At 40.9% G+C, this 24,167-nt stretch overlaps 2 protein-coding genes across 2 annotated transcripts; both read left to right on the forward strand.

Annotated features, from left to right (window-relative positions):
- Positions 1-1,073: 1,073 nt before the first annotated feature.
- On the forward strand, positions 1,074-6,745 carry LOC308384559 (uncharacterized protein; the record flags this gene model as incomplete). Its single annotated transcript, XM_080863087.1, has 8 exons — positions 1,074-1,394; positions 2,066-2,117; positions 2,226-2,243; positions 2,332-2,394; positions 5,153-5,254; positions 6,128-6,232; positions 6,341-6,412; positions 6,648-6,745. The coding sequence occupies 8 exons, from the start codon at positions 1,074-1,076 to the stop codon at positions 6,743-6,745; spliced, it is 831 nt and encodes a 276-aa protein (XP_080719213.1).
- Positions 6,746-9,484: 2,739 nt separating this feature from the next.
- Positions 9,485-12,974, forward strand: LOC308392105 (uncharacterized protein). The gene is made up of 13 exons (XM_080874974.1): positions 9,485-9,498; positions 9,587-9,664; positions 9,766-9,840; positions 10,089-10,181; positions 10,271-10,351; positions 10,640-10,711; positions 10,793-10,885; positions 10,968-11,042; positions 11,124-11,213; positions 11,310-11,390; positions 11,993-12,073; positions 12,220-12,288; positions 12,401-12,974. Exons 2-13 carry the CDS (start codon positions 9,601-9,603, stop codon positions 12,583-12,585), a joined length of 1,059 nt encoding a protein of 352 aa, XP_080731100.1. The 5' UTR covers positions 9,485-9,498; positions 9,587-9,600; the 3' UTR covers positions 12,586-12,974.
- The last annotated feature ends 11,193 nt before the right edge of the window (positions 12,975-24,167 follow it).

Consider the following 24,167-nt stretch of genomic DNA (forward strand, 5'->3'; position numbering starts at 1 on the left):
GCTTACTTCACATTTAGCTTTGTTGCACCCAGAGAAACCCCACTGTCCAATTCATCAACCCGGGAGGCTTTTGAAAGGGAAATTAATTAGCTGGGTCAGACTGACCTGTGTCAAAGGAGACAAGGACTTACTCAGGAGTTCAGAAAGGGAAAAGAAGAATTAAAAAATGTCATAATTATATTCTTAAAAGCTCAGTTTTAATAATTTAATCTAAAAGTGCTGTCAAAGTGATTGATTGATTGCATGTTAGTTAGTCCAGTGTAAGAAATCATAGTTGCAAAGTTGAAAGGAAAAAACACTGTTCATGGAAAGCTTTTGTGAATGAGCTGGCTTTCATGCTTGGTACCTGTGAATAGCTGGTATGCCCTGTTTAAAGATACTGGCCACACATCTAGGGGTGGATGTGTTGGTCTTGCTCTGAAATTAGCAACAGAAGCTACAATGACCTCTTCCCCCCACCCCCGAAAAAGCAGCAAATCAAAAATCAATCAAAAAAAATGTAACATTGACTATTTACGAAACTTTCAATTTCGAAATTCATATTGCAATGAATAGAAAAAAACAAAACCCTTTCATAAAAAGGATATTCTGACACCCACACATGTACATCCGCACACTCGCAGACATTTGCTGAAAGCTCTCTGAAAGTTCTTTTGTAGATCCCAACAATGTGTCCCTTGTTCGAAGCTTATTTATTCCACTTCCATGTAATTTTGAGTAGGACAAGCTAGTGAAAATGCTGAGGAAAACAGGCACCAGAATGATGGGAAGCCCTATGCTGTCTGGAGGATGTGTCATTCTGGAAATATGTCCATTAGCTGCATTTAAATCATGCAAGCCTACAGATTTCAGCAGTCTTGCAGATGTTTGTTATTATGCAATGCATCACGTGTCTCTCTCTCTCGCTGTAGTTCCAGGCAGATTTTGACATGTTTATTCCTCTCCAACTGCTCTACTGTGGTTTCTCTCTGACGTGTCATCTGCTGGCAGGTGTTCAGAAATGTGCTGTATGTGCTTCTGAATTACACAGCCCGGATCACTGTGCAGCGAGGACCAAGGAACGGGGCACAAACATGAAAGAGGGAAGTGTTGTTTCTCCCATGTGGAAAGTGTTGCTGGTGGGGATGTGCGTGCTGCTGCTCCTGAGCACGGCAGGTTTAGTGTTTCTGCTGTTTCGGCAGAAAGAGTTGGCAGATGAGCTGTTTAGGCTGGAGTCCCAGATGCAGGAGCTGACAGAGAGCTGCAGGTTGCGGACGGGAATCCTGCCCATCGACCCCGGAGAGGCCCGAGAGTTCAGGAAGCTCCACCGCCGCAGGAGAAACCAGGAAGAAGATCCAATGCAAAGCGAAGATCAGAAGGATATGCTGATGCTCATGACATACTCTATGGTTCCTGTAAGACATCAGCATGCTTGGATGTTTCTGTAGGACTGTGAATACTAATGCTAAAAGTTGTTTACTCTATTATGACAAAAACTGAATTTTTTTATTTTTCCAGAGTTTGGTGTCTTTAATACGATCATGTGAGGCATCTCCTTGCAATCTAAGAAATCCAGGAGTCTGTTGTAACCATTAACAAATTTCTAGTCTTGAGTGCTTCCTGGAAAAGTACTTTGTGCTGTGAAGAGTGACTGCTCCTCCCTCGGCTCCACTTTCTTCCACTACAAAACTGGCATTTCTTCAAAGCCGTGCTACTGTATATTTTGTGAGGGAGCCGGGGGCAGTATCATTGTTTTTATTAACAATTAATCTTCACTTTCAGTTTGTTTCATCTAAAGCCTAAAGATTAAAAGAACAGCAGACATTTAAGAAGTGAGAAAATTTTAGGGAATTTTAGTTGTTGTTGTTGTTGTTATACTCTAACTGCTTCAGCTCTGTTAACGAGAATGATTCTTTTGCTGGATTTTGGGAATAAACACTGAACATGGCAAAAGATTAAAATATAGACCTTTAGAAAACACCCTGTCCTTTCTGTGTTAACAGGGCCTAACTCAAATGGCCCTATATGTGGTTAACTTACACCTAAATCAAAACTTTCCTCATGCCTGTCTTTTTCTTTATTTCAGGTCAAAGCCTTCACAGACATGTGCAGGAGCTCCAAAGGAATTTGTTTAACAGGTGCACATCATAAAAACATGCATCTCCACTGTTTTCATTTGCGTATTTACTGCCCATAGTTGTTGTTGTTGTTTTTTTTAAATATGTGAATTGTTTTTTTCTTTCCAGGCCCACCTGGACCCCCAGGTAAAAACTGAAATTTAAATTTACTGAGTAAATTTACTCAAATTATGCTAAATTCCTACTGCATTACAAAGTGTTTTTGTTCTGTCAGGTAAACCTGGTTCACCTGGACCCCCAGGTCCACCGGGGCCAGAGGGGAGACGAGGTAGAAAAGGTGAGAACTTTTATATTTCTAAGAAATCTGAGAACCCATCTCCTCTCCCATTCAGCGAAAAGCTGTATGAAAACAACCAAATTTGCAGAACAGAAGCTTCTCGTGCATTTCAAACAGTCTTTCATTGTTCCTGCTGTGATTGCACAACACGAGCATCCCACTCACTGTCTGCAAGAAACTTGTATTTAGCTGCCACATAGCTGTTTACTGCAGTGGGATAAGTGTTTGCTGCACTGATTAGCACTGATTAGCCCAAATTATAGTATTTTTGTTGTTTTGAAACTGAAAATTGCAGTGTGGGCAATGTTTTTTTGTTTTTTTTAAACTTTCACTCATTCACTGTATCTTTTTACCAACTCTGCATGGCTTAAACTCTGAGATTAATCTGAGATTCTGAAGAAATTTAGGTTTTTGAACTAACATGAAGCTCTTGATGAATACTCAGGGAGCCTGACATTACCTTAAAAGACTGTTAACTGTTATTGGTTCCTTTTCCTTCCTTCAACTCTTCAGTCTTTTTGTGATGTGTTAAATTTATGCTAAGTAGGGCTAATCCTTACTTCTCTTTTCTAAACTGAGTAGCTTTTGTCATTTTTCAGGCCTGCTTCCAGAACAAAATAACTGGGTGTGCATCAAATGTTAATGAGGGTAATCTCTGCTCATACAGCTCACTAGGGCTACCTGAAAACCCCAGTGTTCTAATTTCCATCAAAAAACACACCTTTAATATGTCTTGTGTCCTGTTTCCCTTCACTCACTCCCAAACCAGTCATGGCAGAGGCTGCCACTCCCCGGTAGTAGTTTTTCTTTCCCACTGTCCCCAAGTGCTTGCTCATATCACCTGATTTTTGTGGCTTTTTCTCTGTTATTGTAGCATCTTTACCTTACAATATAAAGCACCTTTATTGTGGTCGTTGGCTGTTGTGGTTTAATACGATAAAAATAAAATGTAACTGAACTGAATACATTTGAGGCATCACAAGTGTTGTGATATTTTGATACCACGGTTAGCATTTACAGGATATTGTTTTATACAGGAAAACTGTTACTCAATAAGGCCCATCTACTAGTTGTTTTTCTCTTTCTCTGTGACCCAAGAATTAATGTGTAAGACTCACAAGCTGGTACCCCAAGGTCGAAAACACCACAGAGACGAGACCACTTCCTTACTCCCATCCTCCCTTTTTCTTTATCTCCTGGAAAAGGCTTGTTAAAGGCCAGGTGGTTTGTTTCAGAATTCACTAATGAAAGAACTCTGTATTCTATGTCTAGGAGTGTATTTTGCTGGGATGATCATAAATTGTAGCTGAACTGATAAACTACACACAGGATACTTCTTTGCTCACAAGGCAGGAAGACGTTTCCTTATTTAGTCTGTACCAGTTTGAACTGGGAAAGCTGACACACGAACCTTTTTTTCCTCTATATAAGCTGTTATGTACTAAATAAACCTTTGAGTCGATTGGGAAGGCAACCTAAAGCAGTCTCTGTTTTCTTGTTCTCCCAAGCTGCTCCCGAGCTCGTACTAACACGCTGAATGGCATACCTGAGTGTTACTTTAAATAATTAGGAATCTTAGAAGGAAAGGACAGAACTCTGCTTATCGCTCGTGCCTTGGAGGGAAAACCGGGATGGACATTTTTTTCCTTCAACAAGTCATTACTAAGGTTAAAACAGTCTTATATGAACAGTTAATAGGGTAGCCCACATCACAGCATTCCTTTTTCTTTTATTGTTTTTGTTACTTCTGTGCCAGACTTCTGTACTTACCATACACCTTATAACAGGATGCAGCTGTTCTAAAACTCTGCAGCAAGAGTACTTACAGGGAGTAGAGAGAGGTGATATTTCTGTCATAATAAGGCCCTTTCATTTGTTTCCTGTTAAATCTAGAACCGAATTGCAGTCCTGCTTAATCACACTCTGACACATGTTATAGATCTCATGGTACCATATTCTGTAGATAGCACCAGAGGGCAGACTTACTTCTGATCCTCACATTTTCAGCATTTCAGTGGGAGGCAGAGCCTTCAGATATCATGCTGCTCTCATTTGAAACCAGCTCCCAGTTTGGGTTTGTGAGGCAGACACCATCTCTACTTTTAAGATTAGTTTTAAAACGGTCATTTTTGATAAAGCCTGTAGTTAGGGCTGAATCAGGTGACCCTGAACCATCACTTAGTTATGCTGCTGCGTCAGAGGAACCTCCCATGACGCATCGAGCACCTTTCCTCTACTCTTCTCTCTTTTACTCCACAGACTTCAAAGGGCCATGAACATTGCATGCCATTACCTCCCTGTGCTTTCAGCAGAGGTCTCTGGCTCTGGAGCTGAACATTTCTGACTCAGCCAACCTTCTTTGTTTTAATTGTCTCCTTGACCTATTTTCTCCTCTCTCCCTTTAACCCAACCAGTCAAGGCTGATGTGTGCTCTTCATAAGTGTGGCCCAGGCTGATCTTTCTTCATGTTAAAGTCACTCACCTCATATTTATGCATCCAGTGATATTTATGAAAGTGGCAATAACTGATAACAGCTTCTTTGGCTGGTAACATTCAAAATGAATATAGAATCAGAGCCCCCACCCACCCACCACGTGAAGTCTTAGCCTTACAGTGTAAAAATACTCTGAGATGACTTATGTTTTGACTTTTCACTATATAAATATAATTGGGTTAATATTAAAGAGTCTATATTAGCAGTATTGTTAATTTGGTCTGTTCTGCACATCATATTTTTAATAATCTGTGTACATAAAGGTCTTCCTGGTCCACCTGGTCCACCCTGCTCCACCTGTTGTTCCAGTGACATGAAAAACAAGATTACTGAAGGAAGTAGTCGTCAAATTTACGCATGGAGAGGTAGGAATAATGCCACAATGAGCCAGTGGACCAAGGACCGCAAACATGATATGAGAAGCTGTGTGATTATTAAAAAAACAGTGTTGGCTGACCTGAAGAGTGTTCAGTTGCTTTTGTTCACTCTATATTCAATTTCAGTAGTAGTTAAAAATCACTTGTTTATCCACTATGATATTAAGCAGTGTAACATTCACAGTTCTAGTTGTTTTACCACAAAGTAAAATCTTTTCACGTCTCTCCTCACAAATCAGACTGGTCAAAGGCATGATTAATGCCGAGATTTTAAAAGCACAGAAGCCATTCTCCTACAGAAACAAGATTTAAGACTGTTATTTAGATTTTAATTTAAACTCTTTGATTGTCTGGATTTGTCTCTATTTTATTTAGTCTCTTAGTTTCAGTCATGTTGATCTTAAAGATAAGTTCCCAACACACTGGTCATAGAGGTGTCCATTAGCCTGATCGACAACTGTTCATCCATTCATCCATCTTCTGATTGTTTAGAGTTAGAGTCAGAGTCAGGGTGATCACTGATGATGACTTAGACCTCACAGGGTTAAAATTAATAGCTAATAAAACAACACAGAAAACAACAAGTTGCAAAGTATATATGTATGTCTGTATGGGTGGATGTTATGGATGGTGTGTGCTTCGTAACTGCTCTGAGATAAGGGTAGCAATTTATGTCTCTTTTTTTCTTCTTCACAGAATCACCGACACCACGTCCAGCTGATAACACAACTAATGTTTTGAATGTTAGTGGCACAAATATAAAATTAGGTTAGTTACCACTCTGAGCGATAAGAAGTCTTGTTTGGCAGACGAATATTTGACTAAGAAAAAGCATCAAACTCAACATCTTTTATTTCCTAGATTTTGGTTCTTTTTATCCAAACCACAGTCAAGACGCCTTCAACAATACCAAAGAAGAAAATGTCACAGAGGTCCCAGCAGGTGAGAGGTCCCAATCATCAGCAGGTGAGAAGTGCTGAACTTCAACAACAGTCAGCGCAGCCACGATCATTTGTTTTTTGTGTCACAACTGAAAATGCTGCAGAATTGTAAATGTCCTCTTTTTCCCTCCAGGCCTGCTGAGTGTAGCCTTAGACAACAACAGCGACTCCTTCAGAAATGTTACTGTTACTACAGTGGAAAGTGGTAAGAAAATGTCTGCTGTGCTTGCTATCAGTATTGCCACATCACTTCAGAACACAAATAAAAATGGTTGAATAATTGCATTTCCCACTCAGTTAAACCTTAAATGCGATCTTTTGTGCTTATTTCCATTTTGGCTCAAAAGGATTTGAAACTTTGGCCACATATACAGTATAATAGTGTATCTGGATTCATTTAAAACATTTATGGTTATGCTGATCATGTTTCTTTTCTGCAGACTGGATATCACCTCACCCAGATTACCAAAGTGACAACCTGACTGAAATCGACCCAGAAAATGTTACAGAAGCACCAATGAATTTATTAGCAGGTTAATATTGGTACTCATTCATTGTACACACAAATCTTATTTCACACTATACTCATTGTACTGGATTTCCTCTTTGATTCCACGGTGTTACCAACACCAGGTGAGCCGCATGATGCTGGAAAAGCTCTCTCTGATGAAACTTTAGACACATATTTGAAAGCTGGTAAGAAACCATTTGAGTGTCAGAGTGTCTCTGCTAAGATATTTAAGAGACGGCTGAATGTTTTAGAACTGACGTTAACAAATTCATTTATATTTCTGCAAACGATACATTTACGATCACCTAATAACTGGAGACACAAAAACTGGTGAATTATGTGATTTTAAATTACACACGATATGACATAAAGATCGCTTGCTGTTTGTAATAAACCAGCAAGTTTCTTCTACAATTATGATAAATTGTGTGTCCAATCATCCAGTGACATCTTCTACGTTCCTTCTGCAGAATCACCAACAGCACATCCATCTGAAAACCTCATAGATGCTTTGAATGTCTCTGACTCTGAGAAACTGGACAATAAGACAGAATCAGGTAAATGATCAAAAAAACTAAATTTGAATATATGAAAAATGTATTTAAACCACACAGTTTAAACCCCCCCCCCCCCCCCCCCCCCCCCAAAAAAAACAAAAAAACCCCATTCTAGACCGTTCACCGTTTTATGAAGATTACAGCTACAGCACAGCAATTCTTAGAAACCCTGAAGTCATCACAGAGGCAGCAGGAAAATTAACAGGTATTAAACTCTAAAACATCCTCTTTCTGTCACTTTAGAAGTGCTTTCACTGTATAGACCCCAGTGATGCAGATCTAAACAGTGCTGCATTTAAGGGCAGCAGAACTGTCAGTGAACAACAGTAAAAACTGGTGTGTTTTAAAAATGCTCCTGTTGTGAGTGTACGGGCTCATACTTGGTTTGATTAGTTTTACTGGCTGCAGATACTTTATTCGTTCACAATCATTCACAAGCTGACGTTACAACTGACTAACAGACTGTGCACTAATATCTTTTAAATGTCTTTGAATACTTACCTTAGTTATATAGTATTATATTATCACTTCATATTTTTAATCCATACTTATTTTACTTCATTTGCTTTCAGATTGTTTTTTAACACTTGTTTTTAATCCTAATGTGATCATACTGTATTCTATGTTATTGAGCTCTATTTATTTAAGCAACTTAATCATGTCTGCAGTGTTTAACTTGATTTTAACTTCTATGAAAAAAGATTTTTCCAATTTTGGGATTAAAATAAACTGCAAATTAAATTTTTCCTAAGAATGAAAAACTGTTTAAGATACTTGCAGCAGAGTATGAAGTTGAGCTCCAAATTGAAGCAATTAACTATTCGAATATATAATTTTTCTAATGTGTGGACCAACTTCTCTTTCTTACTGAAGAATCACCAACAGATGGTCCAGCTGCAAACACCTAGTGATGGGTCGTTCGCGAACGAAATGGCTCTTAGAGCCGACTCTTTGACGTGAACGACGCGAGCCGGCTCCTTATCGCGAGCCGGCTCCTTATCGCGAGCCGTCACGTGGTTTTGTTTTTTTTTTTTCTTTCTCTCAGCCTCTCTCTCGCACTTTTTTTCCGCTTCACTCTGCACGCGAGCCTTGTGCTTTACGCTGGGCAGAGGGGGGAGGGGCGGTAGTTACACTCAGTAGCACAGGAACAGAGCCAGAGAGAGAGAAAGAGAGGCAGGGACAACAACATTAGAAAGGTATAGTAATCATCCACAACTATTTTCGGTTGCAGATGATAAAGGATTGAGAAAGTTTATTCATGCAGGTCCATATGACAGAGAATATGCATGTTCTTTTAGTTTTCATATTATAATTTATATTTAATTGTGTTGTGGTTTGCAGTGTTTTGTGTTCTTTTCACTTTAAATTTGTGAAAGGAAAAAGCTGAAAATGTAAATAGTTAAAACTTGAAATGTGAATAGTTGATTTTTGTATTAGATGATTTATTTATTACATTTTATGTGGAGTGAATAAATAAAAGTATATTTACGGTGGCCCCTAGAGACAAAGCACATACAAACTTCAAATCACGTACGAACTCTGAAGCATGTACAAACTCCAAAACACGTAAAAACACGTACAAACTCCAAAACACGTAAAAACTCCAAAACACGTAAAAACACGTACAAACTCCGAAGCACGTAAAAACTCAGAAGCATATAAAAACTCAGAAGCACATAAAAACTCAAAACACGTACAAAAGAACAACAGAAGTGCTCCAGGATGCTGGGCGCAGTGTTGAGCCTTTGTTATCTTGTGGCTACACAAGCCAGCAAGTACCAATGACCGGATTTGGTGTGTGGTAATAACAGGTAAATGAACTTTTTTTAAAATTATTTGAATATATATATGAGTGCCTGTGTATAAATACACAAACAATACACACATGCTTTCAATTGTGTAATTTAAGTGATCTAGTAGCTCTGCTTTGGAAGTTCAGTTCATGCTAGAAATGTGTTTTGGAGTTTGTACGTGTTTTGTCTCTAGGGGCCACCGCATATATTTATATATAAACATATATAAATAAAACCACTTGTTTTTACGTTAGTAATTCCTTTTGTGCATAATTTTATATTATTGTTAATAATAAATTAATTAAAGCAACAAAACAACCTGAAGGGCCGGTTCGGAGCCGAAAGAGCCGGCTCTTTTTAGTGAGCGGAACCGAAAGAGCCGGATCTCTAAAAAGAGCCGGAAATCCCATCACTACAAACACCAGAGGAGGTATGAACATTTGTAACCCTTCTGACACAAAAATCCAACACAAAAAATTCACCAGGACTGATTAATGACAACATTTTAATTCCTCTAGACACAAAACCATTTATGAACAACTTTAATGATGCCAACACTGAAAATGTTACAAATGGACCAGTACAATTATTACCAGGTAATAAACCTTGTGCTTTGAGTTATTAACTGCATGTCCTCCTCTTGTTGTGCTTGGTATGCAAAGAAGACGTGTTGAACTTTGTTGTCTTCTTTTCACAGCTCCACCTGATGCAGATTTAAACAGTGACTCCTCTAATGGCAGCGAGACCTTCATTAAAGCAACTCTGAAAACTGGTAAATTCAAGCTGTTTAAAGTTCAGTGCTGTTTTATGTTTCTGTAGTAAATGTTTTGGGGTGGTAAGAGCTTTATCTCTTAAACATCATTAATTATGAAAATATATAGTTTAGGCTTTTTATTTTTTTTTATCTCATGAACAGTGAGATTTAACCAGGAGTGAGAAACCAATTTTTATATATTACTTGTATACAAATCTAATGTGTGCAGCAGAAATTGTAGTTACATCTTGTGTTTCTTCCTGAAGAATCACCAACAGCGTATCCTCTTCAGAAAGCCACCACAGATGCTTTGAATGTCTCTGAATCTGAGAAACATCTGAGCATGAAAGTGAAAACTGGTAAATCAACCAAGACTGCAAAGGCAAACATAAGTTTGAATATATTAAAAAACAAAATTCAACCTAATACTTATTTTTTAAAATCATAGAACCAGTAACATTTGATGACGATGAAAGCCAGGGGATCTTGAATGACACAGAAACTAAAGGACCAGTAATGCTGTTAACAGGTATGAAATCATTGCTTTGGATTATGAAATATCCTATTTGACTTTGGTTATTATTTATATAAAATTCTTGAACTTTATCATTTCACTCTAATCTTGAATAAATATCCAAAATGATGCCTGAGCTGCTGACAAAATCAGGAGCTATGCTGACTCAAGGTTCAATATTTAACTAAACCTTAAATATCTTAACTTTTTACATTTAGTGACAAGAAGCTCAAGCTTATAAGGACTGGTTGATTCTAGTTGGTGTGCCAGCTCTTCTAGTAAAAGTTTTCTTTCTTTTTGTAGAATCACCAACAGAACATTCACCAGAAAAATCCAGAGGTGCTTTGAATGTTTCAGATGCAACAACAGAACTTGGTAAACCTCAGATGAGACAAACCTTAGTCTGACTACATGAAGAGAAAATGCTAAAGCCATTTTTTTCTTTAAATTTTCCAGAGTCCTTAAATTTTGATCAAAATGACAGCCAGGGCTCCTGGAATGATACAGACACTGCAAATGTCACAGAGGGGCCAGTAAGAGTATTAATAGGTAGGAAATCATATGCTTTGAATGGTTAAGTTACTTCTTTCGTAATAAAAGTTCTGAATGTGGCTCCAATTTCACTCTGCAGCCCCACGTGATGCCAACATAAAGAGTGATACATTTAATGGCAGGAGAACCATCATTAAAACAAGCACAATAACAGGTAAAAAACTGCCATACTGTATCTGATTCTGGTTATACTGTTTATACGTGTACTAACTCACTTGTATCTTTGTATCTGCAGTAACACCAACTCCACATCCAGCTGAAAACACCAGAGATGCTTTTACTGTTCCTGGTTCTAAAAAGGATGCAGATAAAACAATAGAACCTGGTAAAACATTAAGACACTAGAGATAAACTGAAGTCTAAATATATGAAAAAAAGAGAAAAAAAAACAAGAGAGTAAGCACTCTACTTTGTTTTCTAGAGCTAAAAGAGGCTGATAAAGATGTTGCCTTCAATGTTGCTATACGAAATGCTACAGAGGCATTAGTGACACGATTTATAGGTAAGACTAACACACTCGTTACTCTCATAGCGTTATTTATTTATATGGAATATTTCATCCTATTTATATTGGAGTCTTGATTTTTGCTGGAACATTTGGATGGTATGGTTAAAATTTTACGTAAACACCATGTGACAGCATGGATTTTTGGGCCCCTAAGTACAAGTTAAACATCATTAAAGACCGTGGCCTACCCGCGTATTGATCCTGATCATGTCCATGTGCTTATGACCACAGTGTACACGTCTTCTGAATGGCTGCTTCTAGCAAACTGGTTAATTGACATGACTCCTCAAATGGGCTCCACATTCACCAGAACTCAATCCAATGGAGCACCTCTGGGATATGTTGGGTGGGAGGTTCACATTATGGATATGCAGCTGACAAATTTGCAGCAACTGTGTGTTGCTATCATATCAATATGGACCAAAATCTCTGAGTGTTGTTTACAATACCTTGTTGAATCTATGCCAAAAAAATCAAAGGTGTGAAGGAAAAAGAGGGCCCAACCTGGTGCCAGTATGTGCCTAATATGGTGTTTTTGAAACTATAATATCATTAGAATCTCTATACACTCTTTCATTTTTTTTTTCAATTTAAAGGTTCACTTTCTGAAGAACTGGATAAAAACAGAGACACTTTAAATAACAGTGGAAACGTCAATGATAAACCCATGACAACTGGTGAGGAATTGCCACGTGTCCCATTTTGACCTCAATACTGACACTTCACTTCACACCTCACACAAAAATACAAAGTAATGATCACTTGCTATGACTCAAACATCATTAATATTTACATTAAAAATGATCTTTCATTTTTTTTTCAGATTCTTCAAATAAGCTCTGGTCTGATAATAAGATCAGTGTGACCACCGGTGACAAATCAACAGAAAGTGGTTAGAGACTTGCTAAATTAAGCTTCAAATCATGCCATTATCTAATTACCTTCTACTGTATAGTTTACTGAAATACAAAAGTGTGTGTGTGTGTGTGCTTTTTTTTGTTTAGAGTGTATTATTAAAAACATAAAATGCTCAGAGAAGCCCACTGAAATGGAAAGCACCTATGGAGCCTGGATGTCAGACGCGTCGCAGCTGGATGAAGATCAGTACTGGTTGGCCGATCATTTTTCAGGTGACTTACACAACATCCATGAATTCTCACTTCATAACAGACTTTTGAGAGTTATTTGATTGGATTTAACGCAAGAACTTTTTGTCACCAGGTCGACATTTGTGGGAATATCAGGACCTTTCAACATTGCAAAACACTAAAAACACTATAGACACCAAGAGGTTCTACCAGGGGTGTGGCCATGTTGTTTATAAAGGATCATTTTACTACCACAACGGCGGAAAAAACAGACTTATAAAGTAAGTGCTGCACCATCTGCACCTGTCTTGAGGTGTTTGATGCCTGCAACATTTATTTAATGGTCAATCTTTTAAATTTTTACAGATTTGGTCTGAAAACGAAGAGAACGCAGATTCTGACCATGCCAGACACCAGATATCACAACCTGACTTATCTTTTTCGAAACTCAAAGACATACTTCAAGTTTGCTGTGGATGAAAGTGGACTGTGGGTCATCTTTGCCTCAAACGCAGATGACAGCACACTGGTCGCAAAGCTCGACGATGACACATTCTCTATAGAGTCTGTCATAAACACCACCTACCCGACAGCTAAAGCAGGAAATGCTTTCATTGTGTGTGGGGTGCTGTATTTCACAGATGACAAAGACAGAAGGGTGACATATGCCTATGATTTAAAGAAAGAGAGTCCTGTGGATGCAGGTTTTGACATAAGATCAGGTAATGGAATCTTAGCTATGCTGTCGTACTATCCCAACAAAAAGATTTTGTACGTGTGGGACAACAAAAGTGTGAATACCTGCAGAGTTAAATTCAAAAAGACCTAAAAATAAATAATCAAACTCTATGACATCATGCAGTTGGCTTCACAAGGCATTGTATGATTTAGTTTTGTCACAATATACAGGTAAATAATTGCGCAATTTTTTTACAATTTTTTTATTTTTTTTGTGTCCCGTTTGGATCTTTAGCCATCAGAATTGTTGTCTTAAGGCCAAGAAAGATGCCAAGCGGATTTATTTTACCAAGTGGATCATCATGGCCTTGCCATATTGGTCCATTTGATTGACCTTTATTATAATTATGAATTTATTTTATTTTCAGTTGCTACAAAGCGCAATTTTTCTTGATGTGTGCTTTTCAGTTTAATTTGTTTGTGAAAAACAACAAAAAACCAAGGATGAATAGTATTCATAGCAACGTATATTTTTGTATTTTTCTGTAGACAGACTTCTGTACTGAAAGTCTTATAATCCGGTCAAATAAAAGGTGTGTGATACCTCTTTAATAATAATCAGGTTCTGCTGTGTCAACGTGATATTTAGCATTTTTCACTTCTCTCGAGAGCCTGCCTTAATGAGTATGTGCATGTGATAAAGCTATCTGAATACATGATGGTGGTGTACAGGTGGTGGTGGACGGCAGAAGCTCACAAGCCAAGTTTTGTCCAGGAGCCTTAAGAGATGACACACTGGAACAGCTTTTACAGCTAACTGTGCAGCTGGGTTGAGACATTTGAAATCAGACTTTAAATGTAAATTTATATGAGTCGTTTTTGTTTGCATGTCTTACTTTGTACAACTGACTGGGAAAAAAGTTGTAACCTTACACATACACTCATTGGCTACTTTTATAGGTACAATTTGCTAGTACCGGGCTGGACCTCCTTTTGCTTTTAGAACTGCCTTAATTACCATACAAATGTTGCAGTATAAACTGAGAACCATTCAATCAGGTAATGTTTTTTCAGATCTTCTGTTGTCCAATTTTGGTGAGCATTTGTGAATTCAATGTAGCTTTGGTTTCCTGTTCTTAGCTGACAGGAGATGCAGTCTTGAGTGTTATGTTTTGCTGCTGAAGCTTCAAGGTATGCTCTTCTGCATACACTTGGATGTAACAAGTGGTGATTTGAGTTACTGTTACCTTCCAATCAGCTCAGAGAAGTTTGGCCATTATTCTCTGACCTCACATTCATTCACTTATATTTAACAAGACATCTTGTGACAGCCGTCTGTTTGAATGATAGTAGCATACAGTATTTCTGATGAAACATGTCCCTAAAATTAGTAGTTTTTCCGTTATCCATATAACATCCATGACAAAGTGTCATGGCCCCTTCTTAAAACAAAAAAACAGCTTCTTGTTTGTAGCATACAGTATATTTCTGATGAAACATGTCCCTAAAATTTGTATTTTTTCTGTCATCCATAGATAACGGGCATAACTTCTGATTTAAAGTTCTGTCTGTCTTTTATCAAGCTGCTTTAACAGGGTGAAGAATTAGCTGTGCAGAAACAGCATGACATATGAAACGGTCAAGATAATCATACACTTTTTTTTTTCACTTCACAGACTCGATCTCATCAAGTGTCCCAAAAAACCTTGTCAGCAAAACAGTGACACAAAGACAACTTTATATAGGACTGCACAGTATTTTTTAACCCTCGGGCCCTTCCACTACATATAGACAGACAAATGGCCCTAACTTTGAGTGGCTCTGGGTTACAGAGGCGGACACATATCACAAGAATCCATAAGTGATGTACTGAACTATAAAATCGCAAACACTATTGGATAGCGCAACAGGAAATACACAAATTAACAAGAACACTGCACAGTATCAAGAACAAAGACAAAATAGTGCATATTTGCCAATAACACGGGTGATGTCAAACCTAGCCCATATTTCTGAGAGTATTTCTTCATTTCTTTCTTTGTTTAAAGTTACATGCATTTGGCTGCGGTCGTGAGGTCTCAGAATCTGCTATGTGAGCAAAAAAGAGTGACAAGACCACAGAATCGATGGCTAATAACATCACGGAGAAGCTCGCAGCTATTAACGGGAGATTGAGAGACCAGTGTCGGAGTGTTAAAAACAGCTTGAAATTCTCAAGTACCATCATAATGCGGCTACCCCTTCGGCGCCAGCTGTGGGCTCAAGGCCGGAGCTCAAGGCCAGAACAAAAACTCCCTGATAACGACTTGGTTGAGTCTGTTCCTTCCCATTCCCTACAAGGCCACCTGGGTTGGCTGGAAGACTGTTTACTTAGCCTGGCAGGGCTGTTGGGGGAAAACTCTGTAAAAAACCCAGGAGAAATAAAGACACAATGAGACAAAGTTACTTTCTTTATCAAACGTGTACACGGGTGAGCTGCTAAGAACAACTCACAACGTGTACAGAGGCTGGGCACTTTTTATAGGAAAGACAGTGAGAACAGGATAAGAAAAATACAAAACAGATAAAATAAACAACTCCATATGTGGCGCTAGTCTCGTCAGCAGAGAGCTGTGAGAAAGCTGTGAGAGATAAAACAATCTAAAACAATATGTCCCAAAACAGTATGTCTTTGCTGAGAAAGTCTAAAAAGATAATTCTAAACTAATCTAACCATAGACAAAAGGGCATGCTTGCACATTTAAAAGAAGGTAAAGAAACATAGAATCATTTTTCCTGTAACATTCCCTCCTGTTTTAACTTATTTTAAATGTATACAACAATTGTCTGTGAAGGTTATTTATTATCTTAAGCAATTTTTTAATTTTCAAAATGTCAGCATAGCAGAAATGGAAATCATTTGGTCTAAAGAATAAAACAAAATAAAATAATAAAAAGAACAAAGAAAATCATAGTAAATGAAAATCATAGTAAATGAAAATCATAGTAAATGAAATAACAAGTGGAATAAACAAGAAAAAATAATAAAACTAAACTACAAAAAATAAAAGGATGAAAACCTTATGTTTAAAATGATGAAAACCTTATATTGTACCTGCATAAACTACTAATGTGTTAATCAGTGCATGATCACTTGACAAGTCATTTTTAATCACCACGTCATTCATTAGCAGTTATTACAAGTTCTCCTCTAACAGAATTGCAACGGGATGCTGTTCTTCTTGAGGCACGGCAACATAAGCAGTCATTGTAGTTGTTATCATCTTTGAAATCATTACTCTTAGACATGGCGGTGTAGCTGCTCCAGATGTGTGGTCAGTGACATATTTCTGCAGAATGGTCAAATTCTGCAAAGCTTCATAAATGTCTCCGCTTACAAACTCCTCCTTGTGATGCTGTTAGCAGGTCTAGAGTCAGTCTGTTCTGCAGCACCATCGTTCTGATGGCCTTCTGTTCTCCTGCTAAAGCCGGTCCCAGGGTCTTTGTCAAAGTTGATGCGTCGTAGCAGAGCATATCGGTTGATCTCCACATGATCCCGCACCTCGGCAGCTCCAATGCCGGGGATCAAGCTCTGTAAGAATTTCACTCCTCCTCAGATGCGAAACTCTGGTTCCTTTACTGCTTGGTGCCGTCCGTGCACATCCTGTCTGGTACTGAGTCTTTGTTTGTAGTGGCATCCGGTAGATAGGTGAGTAGGCAGCTCCCCCACTGCCCGCGATCCATTGTTCATCACACATACTGGCAGTTGCGCTGCGTTCAGCTTGTTCAGTAGAATTACATCAGGCAGTGGGTCTGAGACTTGGGGCCAGGTCAGTAGGTAGGTCTGTCCGGAACAGTTCACATTTGTGGGTGATGATGACCTCCAGGTTGCTTTTGCTGGGATGCTGTAGTTGGCCTTGGACCAAAGAGTACCGTAGCCTGGATGTGTTGCCAGGCCCAACAGACACCAACTGCGATCTTCAGGTATGCTGTACGGCCACAGGCCAGACGTCTGCGAGGATAGGGGCATATGGGTACATGCATAGCAGTCAGTTTTATTATTCCAGTGAGCTGTAGTGTTCATAAACTGCCACCAAAAGTTAGTGGCGTAGCCATGGGGAAACTTGGTGTACTGTCCTTTGTCATACAGTGTCTGCCTTTTCTTCATATTGCGTGACTTGTTGTCCCTCACGGAAGCAAAGATGAGGAGCCCGGCCATGGTCAGGGCCACTGCAGTTATTAAGAGCCACCACCTCATGACGACGGGACACACCCTCCTGTCGCGAGTAGACCCCCCGGCCAGGAAAGCTGACCCCTCCACCGGGCGAGATCACAACAAGTGGGCAAGCCTGCTGTCAGCTGTGTTTAGATGGCTTCACTTACTCGCCTGCAGTGACTCTGATGGATCCAGGATGGTCGTTCCGCAATTTTGCAAGCGGTCGGTGTAGTGAGGAGGACTTGGTATGGCCCCTCCCACCTGGGTGTGCTCCAGTTTTTCCTTTGGAGCACCTTGATCAGAACCCAGTCACCGGGCTTTAGTCTGCAAGACACTGGAGAAACATCATCAGGTTGTTGATTATGTACAATGATCTCTTTGTTTTCCAATAGCTTAGACATCCATTCTGCTAATGTGTTTTCTCTGATTGCTTTGTCTATTGTGTAGCCCAGATGAAAAATATCATACTTATTCTCTTTATATTAACTGTCCACATCAACAAGCGTCGTATTTCCTATGACCATTGAATGCACCTCTCAGTTCACCCCACGTGAGGGCACCTAGCTCAGCAACCAATCAGAGCCTACCCAGGCCGCATTGACCCTGTCAGCCAGGAAGTGAGGTGGAGGTGCATGGTGTCCCGGGTTTTTCTTATCTCAGCAAGAGGAGTGGAGGCATCTGCTACTCAAACCGAGAAATCCACGGACAAAAGAGAGGAAAACTCAGGATTGAGAGGAAGGAAAACCAGCCTACTTACCTGCTGGAAGTCCGGAGTCGAGTGGCTGGATGAAGGAGAGAGGCAACGTCGGTAAGACGAGTGTTATTCTGATGGAAAAAACTTGTAGAGACTTACCGTCGCGATCATGCTAATGCTAGCTCGGTGTCTCACAGGCTAACCACTCACCTTTCATCCGGAGAGCTGCTGCAATTCCAACGCCAGTGTGTGTTGGGCTTTTGTGAAACAGAGCAACGGTGAGCAACATGTTCTTAGCTGCTCTAAAGCTAAATTTTGTCAGTTCACTGTGAGTTTAAAGTAATCTAGAGGGTAATTTTTAGTGCATTTCTCTCTCACGAATAGGCCTATAGCGTGGAGAAATTAAGCACACTGCTTTAATGCCTCTGAACTGAACTCATATGTATATTTTGTTGCTTATTTGCACATAGTTCTGAATTTGTTATGGTGTATTGTATTTTGAGTGTCAATGGTTACTTACCATAAGTATTGTTTAATTAATGTTTACATGAATAGAGAAATATTTGAGCAACTTAGATGTTTAGTTCTCATATTTGATATGCTTGAAAATTGAATGTTGTACAACAGAACTGTGAGATTTGATAAGATTTAAGATGTTGATGCAATGAATATGAGGTGATGCAATATTTTGATTTTGTATTTTAACCTTAAACAATGCATCTGAAACAGACTGATTAGAATGTACATTTTATGACCTGGATTATAGGTCAGGTTTTTTGGAGAGGACGGAAAAGTCCAAGGACCAGGACGATATTCTGGTTGTGATAGATGGCGAGCCAACCACTTTGAGGACGATCTACCCCAAAGAAGATACACACCACACACTCATACATTCCAGTTACATTCACAAGGACCTTTGAAGTTGGCTATCGCCAGCTTAACTCTAAATTCTTAAAGGGCCCCAACGAGTACTTTTATTTTGTTGAGTGTGCACACTATTTATTTTATTTTATACTTTATCTGTACAAATTGGACAAATACCTGTTATACTTTGTAACAATACAAGAGTGGCTACTCAAAAGTTAACATTGTGTCCAGGTCATTATTGCTGCTCAATACTTTGGCTCCATACGAATTTGGTGTCTTCTGATTCTGGCCAGGGTCTTATTACGAGCCCAAGTAATTATTGCGCTGTAATTCACCTTTATACCTTAAAGTTGGTTACAGAAGTGGCGAGCCAGCCAGGAGCCAATTGATTTGAGCATCAATATTGAGGCAATGACCAGCATGGATTTCATACAAAAGTCTGGTGTCAAAATACCTAATGCGGTTGTTGTCGCTGGGATAACACAGGTATCTGAGAAAGATGAACAGGTCATTGACTTTCTGAAGCAGTATGGTAAAATCACAAGAGTCCTTTTTGTTGATGATTCACTGTCCAACTTCTACCAAAACCTGATCGTAGAATACTCTAGCAGTTCAGCCTTAGAAGGTTTAGAACCTCGTTTACCATACACATACACAGCACAAGCTGATCCCAGCGTTGTCTATGAAATTAAAACACTCAGTAGCATGTACACTACCACGGTTGGGAGTAATGTTACAAAAACCTACTTGGCGGAACTCAAGGAACTAGCCAAGCTGAGTGGCAAAGACTACGGTGAGGTGCTGAAGGAGATGATGTGTCAGATTGGGGAGGATGTTGAAGCCATGCGACCTACCACTGAAGAACCTTCTCCCACGTATGTCGAGACCACTGTTGTATCTCCGCCCGCTTCTAAAGAGCGACAGTGTCACACCTCACATTCAGATGTTACACCAAGTGATACTGGTGCCACTGATGATGTTCCCCTCACTAATGGAAGGAGAGCAGCGTCCCTCTCAGTAAGTGACTTGAACCCACCTGACATTCAGAAGGTTGTGGTAGAGCATATCGTACGAAGGCAAGATGTTGTCCCACACATCCAGTCCCAGGTGAGACTCCGTTCCTTCTCCGGTAAGGTTCCCAGACCTAACAATGAAACTGATTATGACACATGGCGCACACAAATTGAACTGCTCCAAAATGATCCCAGCATGTCCCCCCTGCAAATATCCAGAAAGATCCATGAGAGCCTGCTCCCACCAGCAGCTGATATAGTTAAGAGTTTGCGGCCTGAGTCACCACCTGTGACTTATTTGCAGCTTCTAGATTCAGCCTTTGGCACTGTAGAAGATGGTGAGGAACTTTTCGCTCAATTCCTGAACACCCTTCAAGATCCAGGTGAGAAGTCATCCACTTACCTTCACCGGCTACAGCTAGCATTAAACAGAGCCACGAAGAGGGGGGGAGTCGCATGTGAAGAAGTGGACAAACATCTACTTAAACAGTTCTGCAGGGGATGTTGGGACAACGACCTACTCAGCGCCCTGCAACTTGAGCAAAAGAAGAGCAGCCCACCCCAATTCTCAGACCTGTTGTTAATGATTCGCTCTGAGGAAGATCGACAGCAAGCAAAAACTAACCGTATGAGAAAACACATTGGCACCACAAAGCAGAGAACTCAGTTACAGTTCCAGGGTGCACATGTTTGTGAACCAGAGGAGAAACATGGGAGTAGCATTGCTGCTATTGAGGATCTGCGAAAGCAGGTGGCGAGTCTGCAAAGTCAACTAACTACATTCATGTCACAGAAAAAAACAAAGTTTGCAAACAGCAAGGACCCTGCAGGGAAGCCGCAGAGTAAGATGTCAAAGCCACATGGTGTAGATGGACGTATGCAAAGACAGACTTCAAAGAGGCAAAGGGGCAGACCCAAGCCCTGGTATTGTTTCAACTGCGGTGAAGATGGACATATCGCTCCATGCTGTGTTGACCCCGCTAACCCCAACCTAGTAGCAGAAAAAAAGAAGCAGTTGGAGGAGAAACAACGCCAGTGGGAAGCGCGAGATTGTACAGATTCACCTTTAAACATCTAACAGTTCCTGTTGTGGGACAAACAGGAGCTGAGGAGAGTCAACAACGTCCCTCAGACGTAAACAATGGTGACAAAATCACAGCTGAGGTTAACAAAGTAAGTACCCCAGCAAAGACTGTCAAAGCACAAACATGTTCTGGCTTAAACCATTCAGAGCAGAACCAATCTTTCCAACTCCCTAAACAGTTGATTGGTACCAGAAGTACAGCTCAAGTGACTGTGAGAGGTGAAGAAGTCAACTGTCTTCTTGACTCAGGCTCCCAAGTTACCACTGTTCCTGAGTCATTTTACCAGCAGCACCTTTCAGAGCAAAAGATCAAGCCACTACATGACCTCTTAGAAGTGGAAGGTGCTAATGGCCAGCTAGTGCCTTACTTTGGCTATATAGAAATGACCATAACTTTTCCAAAGGACTTTATAGGTGTTCCAGTAGATGTAAACACACTTGCTTTAATCGTCCCTGACACTTCACAATCCCTCATGCTCATAGGCACAAACACCCTAGATGTACTGTTCGACATCTACTCAGAGACTGACTTAGCCAATCGTCAACCCCTCCCACATGGCTACAAAGTAGTCTTCAAAATCATTGAGTTGAGACGGAAGCAGACAAGTGACACCCATCAGGGGGTAGTGAAGCTACTTGGCAAGATGCCTCAAGTCATTCCAGCTGGTTCAACTGTAGTGGTGGAGGGAGTCGCCCTTGGCGAGGGCCTTCAGGATGAAAAATCAGTTGTAATTGAGTACCCATCATCGTCCCCCTTGCCCGGTGGCCTGCTACTTAAAGCCGGTCTGGTGGACTTTCCCCAGCGGCGGCCCCACAAGTTGCCAGTTGTTATAAGCAACGAGTCTGACCACGACATTGTCATCCCTGCCAAGTGTACTATTGCAGAGGTTAGTGCTTATCAGACCATCCTATTAAAGGAACACAACAAGACCAAACAGTCAGAACTATCCCAGAGAACTCCAGACACTCCGTCTTTCCAAGAGCCCACCATAACCTTCAATTTTGGTGACTCCCCAGTTCCATTGGAATGGAAACAGCGCATCACTCAGCAGCTCAGCGGCATGCCTGAGGTGTTTGCACAGCACGACCTGGATTTTGGCCGGACGGACCAGGTGCGACATCATATAAAACTTTCGGATGGCACGCCTTTCAAACTACGTGCCCGGCCAATCCACCCACGGGACATTGAGGCTGTCCGGAAGCACATTCAGGAACTCCTTGATGCAGGAGTTATTAGAGAGTCAGAGTCCCCATTTGCGTCACCCATAGTGGTAGTCCGGAAAAAGAACGGCCAAGTCCGGAAAAAGAACGGCCAAGTCCGGTTGTGCATCGATTATAGGCGTCTAAACCTTCAGACTATAAAAGATGCGTACAGCCTTCCGAAGCTAGAGGACACATTCTCAGCCCTCAATGGTTCACAGTGGTTCTCTGTTCTTGATCTAAAATCAGGGTACTACCAGATCGAGGTCGAAGAAGCAGACAAACCGAAGACGGCCTTTGTGTGCCCTCTCGGCTTCTGGGAGTTCAACAGAATGCCTCAGGGTGTAACGAACGCCCCCAGCACGTTCCAGCGGTTAATGGAGCGGTGCATGGGGGATATGCATTTGAAGGATGCATTGGTCTTTCTTGATGACGTGATAGTATTCTCCCGAACCCTTGAGGAACACGAAGAAAGACTCATGAAAGTGCTCACTCGTCTAAAAGAGTTTGGGTTAAAGCTGTCACCAGAGAAATGTGTCTTCTTCCAGACTTCAGTCCGTTATCTGGGACATGTGGTCTCCAGAAATGGAGTTCGGACTGACCCTGAGAAGATTTCGGCCCTTAAAACATGGCCTGTCCCACAGACCCTGCGAGAGTTAAAGTCGTTCCTTGGTTTTGCTGGGTATTATAGAAGGTTCGTTAAGGGGTATTCCAGCATTGTGAAACCTCTCCACAACTTAACTTCGGGGTACCCACCTAGCCACAAGAAATCAAAAGTAAACGCAAGACAAAGTGCACATCAGTACCATGACCCAAAAGACCCTTTCGGAGGTCGCTGGACGCCAGCTTGCCAGGAAGCCTTCGAGTCAGTCATCCAAAGTCTCACCACTGCCCCTGTACTTGCCTTCGCTGACCCCCAGAAACCCTATATACTGCACACCGACGCCAGTACCACCGGGCTTGGTGCTGTATTGTATCAGGAGCAAGAGGGACAACTTAGAGTCATAGGCTATGCAAGTAGAGGGCTGTCACGGAGCGAAAATCGCTATCCAGCGCACAAGTTGGAGTTTCTGGCGCTCAAGTGGTCAGTTACAGAAAAGTTCAGCGACTATCTCTACGGCAACCACTTCACTGTTGTAACGGATAGTAATCCGCTGACTTACATTCTGACTTCAGCAAAACTTGACGCAACTAGCTATAGGTGGCTAGCAGCACTGTCCACATTCTCTTTCAAACTCCTCTATCGTCCAGGGAAGCAGAATGGAGATGCGGATGGATTATCACGCAGACCACACGGAGGGCTAGCGGACGACCTGAAATCACAAAAAGAGATTGAACGCATACAACAGTTCACTCAAGATCACCTTTGTGATCCAGACAACATCAATGCTGTAAATCAGTCTGTGGTGAAAGCAATCTGTGAGAGGCAGTTCACCTACAGCGTCAGTCCTGACAATGAAAGAGAGGCAGATGCAGATTGTGTTGCCTTGGTGGAGGTGCTTGCTGTGTCTCCTAGTGCTGTACCTGATAGCTATGGGCAAGAGGAACAGTTTGGAGGTCTGCCAACCATTCCCCATCTAACTGAGGCAGAGCTGGCAGACGAGCAAAGAGCCGATCAGTGTATAAAGCATGTTATTTCTCAGATCGAATATGGGGACACACCACCTCCAACCGTGCGCACACAGTTCCCTGAGCTTCCACTGCTCCTCCGAGAGCTTAACCGTCTTGAGCTCCGCAACAATGTCTTGTACCGGCGACGCCAAGAGAGGTCCCAGAAAACCTACCAGCTTGTACTTCCAGCTGAGCTTCGCAACACAGTTCTCACCAGCCTGCATGACCATATGGGTCACATGGGAGTCGACCGTACACTGGACCTTGTAAGGTCAAGATTTTATTGGCCAAGGATGGCTTTGGACGTGGAAAGGAAAGTGAAGACGTGTGGCAGGTGCGTG

This window comes from Rhamphochromis sp. 'chilingali', assembly GCF_963969265.1.
Source record: "Rhamphochromis sp. 'chilingali' genome assembly, chromosome: 2".
NCBI classification, from domain to species: domain Eukaryota; kingdom Metazoa; phylum Chordata; class Actinopteri; order Cichliformes; family Cichlidae; genus Rhamphochromis; species Rhamphochromis sp. 'chilingali'.